This window comes from Gopherus evgoodei, unplaced genomic scaffold, assembly GCF_007399415.2.
Source record: "Gopherus evgoodei ecotype Sinaloan lineage unplaced genomic scaffold, rGopEvg1_v1.p scaffold_123_arrow_ctg1, whole genome shotgun sequence".
Taxonomy (NCBI): Eukaryota; Metazoa; Chordata; order Testudines; family Testudinidae; genus Gopherus; species Gopherus evgoodei.
This window is the reverse complement of record NW_022059786.1, coordinates 61727-73313: the sequence shown is the minus strand read 5'-3', so window position 1 is coordinate 73313 and position 11587 is coordinate 61727. Positions and strand designations below refer to the sequence as shown.

The 11587-nt window shown below is 48.0% G+C and overlaps 1 protein-coding gene across 1 annotated transcript; it reads right to left on the bottom strand.

Annotated features, from left to right (window-relative positions):
- Positions 1–7568: 7568 nt before the first annotated feature.
- On the bottom strand, positions 7569–8913 carry LOC115639788 (olfactory receptor 14A16-like). Its single transcript, XM_030542761.1, has 2 exons — positions 8355–8913; positions 7569–7645 (listed from the first exon to the last, which is right to left on the bottom strand). The coding sequence occupies exons 1-2, from the start codon at positions 8911–8913 to the stop codon at positions 7569–7571; spliced, it is 636 nt and encodes a 211-aa protein (XP_030398621.1).
- Between the last annotated feature and the right edge of the window lie 2674 nt (positions 8914–11587).

The following is an 11587-nucleotide window of genomic DNA, read 5'->3' as shown; positions in this document are numbered from 1 at the left end:
GCGACCATCACCAAGCTCACAGGTTGGCCATGAAATAGATAGACTAAAATGTCAACACAGCCTGATTCTCATGTAGACTCACCCAGCATCATAAGTAGCAGCTCATCTGTGATTTTTCTACCCCAAGCTCTATGCCTAGATGGCTGGCTGCCTGCTTCCAAACTGATTTATGGCACCAAATCCCAGCTGCACTTCAGCCTGCGTGTAACAATGGACTAGCGGCATCCCTCTGTCACCACTATGTTGTATCATTTACTTTGTGCTGTGCAGTGCAGGGGTTGTCAGGACACTTGGGCTCTACTCTTGTCTCTGCCAGTGACCTGCTGTGTGACCTTATGCCAGTCATTTCCCCTCTTTTTGAATCTGTTTCCCCTCCCTTCTCCCTTTCTCTGCTCTGTCTACTAGGACAACTATCCCTTTGGAAGAGAAATCACATAGATGCAGTAGAATAAATGGTTTGAAATTAAGGTCTTATCAGGCAATATTAATGTTCCCCAATTTATTTGAAATTTAAGGCAGGTTGGAAATTTTCATCTGTGTTCTATTTAATAGAAAGTGGGTTTTCATCTAAATAACAACAAATCTCAGAATCTGTCCGCTTTTCTCCAAACATTTTGCAATTAGTTTGTAAAGAAATTGAAAACTCAAAACCCAAACATTTTTGGTTTTGTGATAAAAATAATCCAGTTCTCAGCAAAAAGTTTTCATTTGCCAAAAACTGGGGGGGGGGAAAGGGATTTGAGGTTTTCAGTTAAAAGTCAAAATTCTCCTGAAGGATGGAAAAATTCCAATCAGCAGTAGGTATTAGATTAAATTGAGAGTAAAAGTCTTAACAAGTTCATACTGTAATTCATATTTATCATCTTAATTTTCCCCTGTATATTGATTCCCCAACATATTTGATTGAAATAGAAAACTTACTGTGCAGATCTTGGTGGATTTTTTTTCCCAACGTATGATCCATTCAGCCATCCAGCACCAGGATTCGTTGGTCAATATCTACCAGAATCTAGAAGCTAAAGGCACAGGCATCTGAGAATCCTTTCCTCCTTCATTTTGAGACTGCTCAGCCAGAACTTGACTCAGACCTGTTGGCTTTGCAGATGAGCTGGGTGTAGCTGGCGTTGAACATCACCAGCATTAAAGGACCGATGCTGCGGGAAGGTGATTTATTCATGTCATGTCCTAAGGGCTAGCGGGACTCACTCCCTGGAGCCCTGCACAGCTCAGCTGCACAGGCCCACAGGCAAGTGCACAGATGCCTAGGTGATAAAGGCAAAAGAGCCATTCTGATCCTCTAGTCTGCATCTAACATAGCACAGGCCTAAGATTTCCCCCTGGCGTTCCCTGATTCCAGCACAGCTTTTATGTTATCTGTGAGCGAGGATCACAAAGATGAAGACAGGCACCTACGGGGATTTATCAATGCTCCTAAGTGAGTTAGGTGGCCAAGTCCCATGGTCATTCAATGGGAGTGAGGAGCTTAACCTGCTTAAATGCTATTGTAAATCCCAATAGGCAGCTATCTCCTCCTTTAGGTCCCTAAACCCCTTTGTAATCCTGACCCTGTGTCTCTCGTTAACTTCCAAGGCCTGGGCTTCCCCTGAATTGCCGGAAATGGTGCCTGGGATTTGCAAAGGAGCCTATGGCAGTAAGGCATGTACATCTTGGGCTCCTAAATCCCTTAGACACCCTTGAGAATCACAGCCTGAAATGATAACTAGGACAGCCTGGTGTCTAGAGAAAGAAGGCTGAGATGCTAAGAACTCCTGTGATGGAAGCCCAGCTATGCAGCTATGTTACCTCAACTCTCTGTGCCTCACTTTACCAAAATCTGTGGGATAATAATTGAGACTGGATGAAAATTTTATGGAGAAGCATTTATTTAGAGATGATTCATGATTCACCCACTGAACCCATCTTACCCTAGACCCTGAGTGTTTCCCTCCCTCTCCCTCACCTAACCCAGACCCCCAAGCAAACACCCATAGCCCTTAATCTTCTCCCACCCTTCTCACAACCACCACCCCACAGACCCTGTCAGCCCGTTCTTTGAGATTCCCCCTCCCATGGCAGAGTCAATTCTCACCCAGAGTTTGTGACTCAACTTCCTCAGAGATCCCTGCTTAACCCCTCTGTCCACCAGTCCCCTCCTCTGCCCACCAGTTCTCTCCTCTCTCAGCCCCACTCCCTTGACATGGCCCAAGCTCCAAGGAACAGCCACTAACCCCTGTCTCCAAACACCTGCCCATTCTCTCCTCCTCCTCCCCATTAGCAAGCCCTGGCCACCACTTTCTTCCTTCCCCACTCTCCTCCTTCCTCTTCCTGGCCAAGCCCCTTTTCTGAAGAGTATTTCCAGGGTGGCCTCTGCTCACTGCCAACCAGGAACTCACTTCCACAAAGTATTGCTGAGACAAAAAGGTCAGCAGGGTGAGACATTGGTATGGATCACGAGAGCCTTCGTGGTTACATTAGATCAGAGAATGAAGTAAACTGCCATGATGCAGGTCTCCAACCAGCCATTAACTCACAGGGAACCTCCCTGAAATGGAGATCAGTGCAGAATTGTTCACTGGGGGTGTCCCTGTCCCTCTATTTTCAGCAGCTGGTGGTGGTCCCTCCAAGAGTCACAGCTCTGATCTGGGCTGTTCCCAGGAGCCTGTGGAAAGAGGCACATTTACTCCCATAAAGCTCTGCTGACTCCCAGGGCTAGATTCAAACACTCCAGGGCCATGCATGGAGGTGGAGAGTGCTTCAAAGAAAGGCTGGGACAATGGCATGGGACCCTGCTCTGTCCCAGAAGAGTATCTGGTGATTGTCCCCCAACCCCTTGGGACCAGCTCGGTGCCCACAGACAGGCAGAAGGCAGTCATGGTCCCCACAATCCTTACCCCCCAAGCCAGGATGTGTCTGCTACGGTGAGGCGGTCAGGACTGCTGTGCTCTTCCCCTCCCCTGCACAGAGAGCCCCCTGCATTGGTGGGGTTGTTGAGGTTCTCCAGAGCACAGGTACTGGGAATTCAAACGCCATGGACAGGGCCGGCTTTAGGCCGATTTGCCCGATTCCCCTGAATTGGGCCCCACGCCTGAGAGGGCCCCACGCCCACAACGTCTCTCCCGGAAGCAAAGTTCTGCGACTCCCAGAAGCAGCAGCTGTTGTTGCTAGGCAATGAGAGACGCTGGCCGGCGTAAGGCTGAGGCAGAGGCAGCCGCGTGGGTGTTGCAGGTCAGGAGGGGGGAGGGGGTGAGAAGGCACATGTGCTTTGCAGCCTTCCTTCCCCTCCCCTCCGCTCCCCCCAGCACTTACCTGGAGGAGACACCGAGGGAGCTTTTGGTCCTGTGGGAGACAGGAATCTCTGCAGTGGACCTCACTCACCTGAGCAGCTGCTGGGGCTTCCAGCGGTGAGTGTTTGACCCTGTGGTTCTCCCTAGGTTTGTAAGATTGGGTTGGTTTTGTGGTTTTTGTGGTGTTGCTGTTTGAGGGTGAGTTTGTGCCTGCCTGGGTCTGTTTCAAAACTAAAGTCGGGATCATGTCATGTAACCCAGGAAAAAAGCCCTGAGCCAGTACTTAGTGCTGTCAACTCCAGGTGAGAGACAGAGGGAGGTTTGGAGGAGGAAATCAAATACATGATCAAGAGGGGAGACTGCGAAAGGTCTGCAACATGGCAGGCTGAGACTTTTATCTACCCCATCCACCCACAAGAGGGAAACTGAGGCACAGAGTGATCTGATTCCCTTCTCCAAATTATTTTGCAAAGGAAGGAGATTGGGGCTCCTATCCAAACCAGTTCCCTTCCCATCAACTCTGCTTTCCCTGCTGCAAGACAGCTGTAGGGACTGAATATTTCCATTATACTATAGCTCCTTCATTTGCCCTACAACAATAAATTAGACTGGCTTGGGGGGGGGCTATTCCCCCCCCAAAGCTGTGTGGATATTAAGGTTTTTTTGAGGGGGGGCATGATAATATTTCAGATCGATTAAATGCCCAGCTCAGCTTTCTAGCCATCCAGCAGCTCTAGGGCAGGGAAGGAAGGTGCTCTTGGTGCAGAGTGGTTGCAAAACAGGGGTGAATTTAGCTGCAGGGGGCGTGGTCCGGTTGAAATCCCGCCTGATGCAGCCATACAGAATCACTGGCAGTGCTGGGAGAGAACAGGAGTGGAAACAGGTGGCCTGGAGATGTGGGAACATTTGCCCTCAGTCCTGGGCTCTGGGATGGACTAGGCTGGGTGGTGGATTCAGTCTAGTCTTCCAGCCTGTTGCTCTCACTGGGGTTTGTGGTTTTCATCTGGCTCCACCGAAAAGATCAAACATGCCTAGTAGAAAAGTGGGATGAGAGAGGCGGGAATGGGTGTGTAAGGGGTTAAAGTGAACCATCAATGAAAGAGTAAAACCAGTTTGACTTGGTTTCCCCCCAGCCACCACTCCTGCAAACACTGGGCAAGGGGCAGCTCCATTCCACACCGAGGCTATGGTGAGGGGCAGCAGAGGAGGAAGGAAACCACATGTGATGGCAGTCCCCTGCTCTTCCACCCCCCAAGCACCCACCACCCCCTCTCCGGCCCCCAAACTCTGTCCCAGAGCCTGCACCCACCCCTCTGCACTCCCTCCCAGAGCCTGCACCCCTCCACCCTTCCTGCACCCCATCCCGTGCCCCAGCCCTGAGCCTGCACCCAGCATCCAAACTCTGGCCCACTCAGCCTGGGCAAAGCTCTTCTTAGTCTGGGTCCCAGCTCCTCTTCAAGGGTTGCAGCTGTCTGGAGGTGCTGCCTTCCACACCTTCCTAATTCACACCTCATTCATTCAACAAGGCAATAGATTACAAAGTTGGGGGAAGATCTTATTCTACTCCTAGCAAAAAGACATTTTTCTTTTACCTTAATTACACTACCTTTGGGGCCTGCTATAACATATTACCAAGGTTCAATACAAAGTCATATAAAAGTTATACAAAAATGCATAATGCAGAGATTTATCTACAACTGCACTGACTGATTGCTGTGTGCAGTAATATAGTGACCCCTGGGTCTTTGAATGAGGCTTTATACTTCGGGGGGAGGGTGAGGGGGCAAGTGGCGGGTGGGCAAAGAGGCAAGCAGTGAGCCAGCAGGAGTTCTAGGGGCAGGCATGGGGGTTTCTGGCAGGGGAGGGAGAAGGTGAAAGGAGGCGAGTGGTGGGTGGAGGACTGACTAGGAGGGATGCAGCAAGCCAGCAGGGGGCTAGGAGGTGAAGAGGGGTGTGATGGTGGGGCTGAGCAGGGAGGGGGTAGGTCCTATTTTACTGCTGTGATCTGATAACCCCTGTGTGCGGTTTCTTCCCGCCCCCTCCCCCAACCTTGTTTTGACGCGGCGGAGCTGGGGAAGGAGGGTTTGTTTCCACAGGGCTGGGCAGAGCTGAGGGGGAAGGAGGGGACAATTTTATATTAATAAGGAAATATTTTATAAATTTTAATAAAATAAATATTAGTGAAGAAAATCAGTTGTACAACTATCAAAACAAATTATTTTCCTAATATGAAAGTGCAAATCAGTTAATTAATATATGATGCAAGGTATGTAATATATAATTTTGTTATTATTTATATAGTCATGGAAAGTAAATAATACATGGAAGAAATGAAAGGGTTTTTTAAAGTATTTTCTTGTTTTAGTCATCCCTGCTGGGGCCCCATCGAAACTGTTCGAATTGGGCTCCGCACTTCCTAAAGCTGGCCCTGGCCTGGAGATGCCTGGGGCAGTTCCCTTCTCCCAGAGCCATTGTCTCAGACTCTCTTCAGACTCAGGCAGACAATGCGGCAGCTGCTGCACTGGGAGCAGATCTCCCCATTCTACCCCTACTGTTCCAGGCTGTGGGTAGTGCAGCATCTGTTGCTGGCCCCAGTCAGACCAAGGGCACTGGACACCCCCACCCATCGTACCCCAGCATATCCCATTCCTGGTATCTAGCCATGCTGTCCTTGATGCGGTACTGCAGGCACTCTGATATCAGTGGGTGCTCCTTGAGATTCACCAGGTGGGGAGTTTACTGAGGCGGAGCAGAGGGATAGTGAAATAAGGTAGGAGACGCTGTGATTAGTGGGGGGCTGAAGGGCAGAACACCTCATAGAGAACGGCCATGCCCCATGGGATTCTGGGTTTGAAGGGCCCAAGACCACACAGAAGGTCCACACCTCAGCAGGGGCTGGAGTCAAAGGACATGCATCTCCTCTTCCTTTGACCGGACATACTCCATTGTAACACCCTGGGGTGAGTGAGGGGGAAATCAGCCCCATTCAGTACAAAGGAGTTACTTCTGATTTACACCAGGGTGAGTGAGAGGTAATCAGCCCTATCCACTCCAAAGGAGTCACTTCTAACTTTTCTTAATGTTGGTGTGTTTTGGTGCTGATTTATTGTGCACAGACAGAAATCAAACCAGGGCTCAGATCTTCATAGCAGGGGGCATTTCCAGTGCTCAAGGGCCACTCACCAACTCTTTGGAGGAAATAAAGTGACAGCGTTATTAGCCAAAGGGATTAGCTCTCAGTTAGGTCCGCCAACCTTCGAAGAGCTTGGAGTCGCACCAAATGGATTACGCTGAGCACGTGCATGGAAAGAGGATGAACAGGTTCAAAGCTACCTCTGGCTCACAGGCTATGAGTCTTTGAAGGGGGAATGTCCAGTAGTGGCTGACAAACCCGCATGCCATCTGGGCACTTTGAGTTCAGACCAAACCCTGAGCCGAAATCTGAACCTAAGAATAAGGAGGCACCTGGCTTTGTCTGAGGGTTTCTAATTGTAGGGCAATGTCACCTGGGCACCACAGGATATTTAGATGGTAATGAAACAATTTTTGAAATACACTTACCTGCTGGGAGAGGAGGATGGTGAGGGTGGAAGAGCTGGTGGGAATTGTGGGAGTAGGGTTTAGAGGGCAGAGAGGAGAGGGAGGTTATGGGGAAAGGGACGAATAGGGTGGTTGGGTAGGAGATGGGTTGGGGGTCAGGAAATGAGGGGGTGGGACACTGTGAAGAGGGGACATGAGGGTGAGTGACAGGGGACTGAGAGAACAGAGGGGTGTGATGTCCTATCTCTTTCAATCTTCAGAGGGCTCTATGTTCTCTTCCCTCCCCAGTGCAAAGCCTCACTTTCCTGTTAGGTCCAGTTTTGCAGCGTGAACAATAAAGCGAGCACAGCACCGAGCTGTGTTTCCATCAGCGCTCTCTGCACCTGTGTGCCTATCTCCTACCCTGCTGGATCCAGAACTAGAATGAGGAGCAGGGCGCCTGACAGCCCCACATTCACCTCCCTTGAGTGTGCCAGTATCAGGGGGCTCACAATGCATCTATGGTGTCGGAAACCCCTCCCTCTCCCTCTTTTGTGATCTTGGGGGCTTTCTCCTTCCCTTTTGACAGGAGGGGGAACTGAGCCTCTCCCTAATCACCCGTCCCAATGTGTGCCAGGGTCTGGGGAAGCACCGCCGCTCAGGGCGTGAAGCTGAGAGGAACCCAGAATGACCAAGTAGTGCACAGAATACAGCTCCTTTCTAGAAAAATGTGTTGCTTCTTAAAAGAGCAATTTACTTCACTCATCATCCATATCCACGGCCACCTGCAGCAGCCACAATAACACTAACTCCAATCAACAAGCTTCCTTTCTGTTGAAAAACTAGGAAATAAAATGGCAAAAAACATTATTAACACAGAGTTAACGTTGCCCAGTGACAGCTCGTGCTTGTGCAGAAGGTCGAGTTCAGCTAACTCATGCTGCTAACAAGGAAATGCAGAAATGAATTAAATGCCCTCATAATTTAGATAGATAGATAGATTCTTATCTAATTCACAGTAGAGTAATTCCACTGACTTCAGTGAACTTAGTCTGCATTATTACTACTGTGAACACATATTTGCATAAAAAGCCTGAACATCACATTCCCATGGAGACAATAATGTCATCAGTTGATTATATCTTTAAAGAAGCACAAAATAAAAACATGGTCATGGGAGAAATCTGGAAATTTTATTCTTTTTGGATAACTTCCCCTCAGTTAGTTTCCTCAGGGCACCTTTTATCTCCTTGTTCCTCATGCTGTAGATGGCTGGATTCATCACTGGAGGGATCACGGAATAAAGAACAGCCACTATGACATCCAGACCTGATGATGAGCTGGAGGTGGGTTTCATGTAGGCAAAGGTGGCAGTGCAAACTAACAAGGAGACCACAGTGAGGTGGGGGAGGCAGGTGGAGAAGGCTTTATTTCGACCCTGCTCAGAGGGGATTCTCAGCACGGTTATGAAGATCTGAACATATGACACAATTATAAAAGCAAAGCAACTTAAGCCTAAGAACAAGATAAAAGAAGTAATAACAACCTCACTGAGGTATGCGTCATTGCAAGTGATCTTGAGCAGTTGGGGGATATCACAGAAGAACTGATCCACTTTGTTACCACCACAAAAAGGTAATGCAAATATGTTCCCGGCCTGCATAGTAGAAATGGGAATTCCACTGATCCAGGCACTGGCTGCCATTTGGACACAAGCTCCCCTGTTCATTATAGTCTCATAGTGCAGTGGTTGGCAGATGGCAACGTACCGGTCATATGCCATGATGGTGAGAAAAGCAAAGTCAACAACAATGAAGAAAATGAAGAGAAAGACTTGGGCAACGCAGCCAGCATAAGAAATCGACCTGGTGTTCAACAGGGAGTTGGCCATGGACTTGGGGACTGTGACGGAGATGGAGCCGAGGTCTAGTATGGACAAATTCATCAGGAAGAAGTACATGGGGGTGTGAAGATGGTGGTCGACCACTACAAGGATGATAACAAGGAGATTTCCCACCAGGCCTGCCAGGTAAATCCCTAGAAACACCATAGAGTGTAAAACCTGCAGCTCCCGAACCTCAGAGAACCCCAGGAGAAGGAACTCGGTCATGGTGGTTAGGTTGGACATTTTCTTTCTCAGGACATCACGGACTGTCTGTGGAAAGAAGGGCAAGGGCAGTGGTCAGGCTAATGTCCTCCCACCTCCTCATCTCTGACAATCACACCACCAGTGAGGAGCATTGTCACACCAGTGTAAATTGCCACAGCTCCCTTACAGTCAATGGATGGCGTCCGTTTCCTCCATCTGAGGATCTGGTCCAAGATGAAGCTTGATAAAACGCAGTGTAAATATGGAACAAGTTATAACCCAAACCCAACAATCTTAGGAATGATGGTCATCCTATTGCGAAAATAGAGAGGTAGTTTAGGAAAGAAGAATAAGTCTACATCTAAACTATGAGCTAGGAAAGAGATTCTGAGATCACATACACTACTTGTAATACCTCAAGGATGACTAACACAAGTCTGAAAATCGTATAGCCAAGGCAGAAGGGGAAACTGTGCTGAATACAGTACATAGCCCCAGAGTTCAAGTGGGTTTGTATTGTGCATGCCTACCGCAGGTACACTGCTATTTATGCTCACAAAGCTAGCACACGAGTATGTCCATGCAAGCTGGTGAATCACAGCCCTAGCTTGCTGAGTAGATGTAGCCTAAAAGAGTTTGGCTGATTACCTGAGCAAAATGCCAGCTGAGAGGGGTTATGATCACTCTCTATAAACACATCGAGGGGGTAAACACCAGGGAGGGAGCAGAGCTATTGCTGCTAAAGGAGAATGTTGGCACAAGAAGGAATGGGGATAAATTGTCCTTGAATAAATTTAGCTTGGAAATGAGAAGAAAGTTTGTCCCCATCAGAGGAGGGACGATACAGAGCAACCTCCCAATAGGAGATATTGGGGACAAACAATCTAACTGGTGTTAACACTGAGATTTGTCTGTTTAGGATGGGGATTATATGACTGGGTTGCCAGTGAGAGCAGGGGATGTGACTCAGTGACCCAGGTCCCTTCTAGTCATATCTTCCTAGCAGAGCCAGCTCTAGGTATTTTGCCGCCCCAAGCACGGTAGGCAGACTCTCTTCAGTGCCTTGCCTGATGGAGGTCCGAGGAAGCCGCAGGACCAGCAGACCCTCCACAGGCATGCCGCCGAAGGCAACCTGCCTGCCGCCCTTGTGGCGACTGGCAGAGCGTGCCCCATGGTTGCCGCCCCAGGCATGCACTTGGTGTGCTGGTGCCTGGAGCCACCTCTACTTCTTAGGACAAACAGCAGGCTAACAACTTGGACAGGAAACTAAACTTCTAAACCAGCAGCACAGCCTGATCCCCTCTTCCCAGGGAACACGACACACACATACCCAATGGCCCGAGCACCAGCTCATCTGTGATGATTCCACACTGAGTTCTGTGCAGAGATGTGCTGCTACCTGCTTACAGATTGATTCATGGCCCCTGATATCTGCTGCACTTGTGTCTCTGTGTAATGATGGGACAGGAGAATCCCTCTGTTACTGCTATGGTTTATCATTTCCCTCTCTACCTTCATGTCTGCGCTGTGCAGGTCAATGGCAATCAGGAGACCTGGGTTATGTTCTTGTCTTTGCCACTGACCTTCTGGGTGACTTTGGGCAAGTCGCTTCCCCTTTCTGTGCCTCTGTTTCCTCTTCCCTACTTTCTCTGCCTTGTCTACAAGGACTATGATCTTGGTTAGGGAGGGGCTGAGTTTTACTATTTGTATGTTCTGTGCACCTGTTTACAGCTTTGGTGTTCAGGTGGCAGCAGTGTGGAACAAAGGGTATGAGGCTAGAGCAGGAGGTCTTGATGCTCTCCCCTTCATTTCCTCTGTGTCCTTGGGCAGGATTGAGACAGACAGGCTTCAGGTGGCTAGTGCAAACCTGACTGAGTTTACAGTTTACAGGTGCTAGAGTGTACAAAACACAATCTGCAGGCTTTGCTGCTATCCTGTTTTTGCTGCTGTGCTGTTTTTTTACCTTTCTATAACTATTCCTTTGAAACAGAAATAAACACAGTTGCAATAGAAAAAGCAGGTTTGAATTGGCTGTATTATTAAATATAAGAATAATGTTTCCCAACTTTGTTTAAAGCTTAATTTCCAATTAGAGGCGGTCGGAGATTTCCTGCCCATTTTTGTTTTTAAAAAATGTCCAGGTAAAATTTCTGCTATACTTGAAACAATTTTTTTAAACTGAAAACCACAAATTTCTTTTGTTGGCAATGTAACTTTTTCACTTGACACTAGTATTTTGCTAAAAACAAATATATGTTTGGTTGCCAAATCCTGATTTTTTTCTGACTTTGGGTATCTGATGCAAAGTCAAAGTTTTGCACTGATTTTTAATCTGACTGGCTCTAGCTCTGTGACTTAACTGATAGCTAAAGCCTTAAAGGGTTCAAATGATAATTTATGTTTAGTGTCTTACATTTGCTCTGTATCTTAAACCACAACTGTATTTAATTGAAATAATGAATTAACTGTGCTGTTCACTGATGATTTTTCCCCAACTTGTAATATATTCGATCTTCCAGCACCAGGATTCTTTGATCATTATTTTTCTATTTCCCTACCTCTGTAATATCTAGAAGCCAAAGACACAGCTATGTAAGAACCCTTTCACCCCTCACTCTGCATCGATGTACCGGGTCTGGTGAAGACACACCACATCAATGGGAGACCATTTTTCCGTCGAAGTCGGTAATCCACC

Excerpts from the sequence above, each read along its gene's own strand:
- LOC115639788 (XM_030542761.1), bottom strand. The coding sequence starts at position 8,913 with ATGACCGAGTTCCTTCTCCTGGGGTTCTCTGAGGTTCGGGAGCTGCAG. Across the intron at positions 7,646-8,354 it reads TTGCAATGACGCATACCTCA|TTTTTCAACAGAAAGGAAGC; the intron begins GTGAGGTTGTTA and ends TTTATTTCCTAG.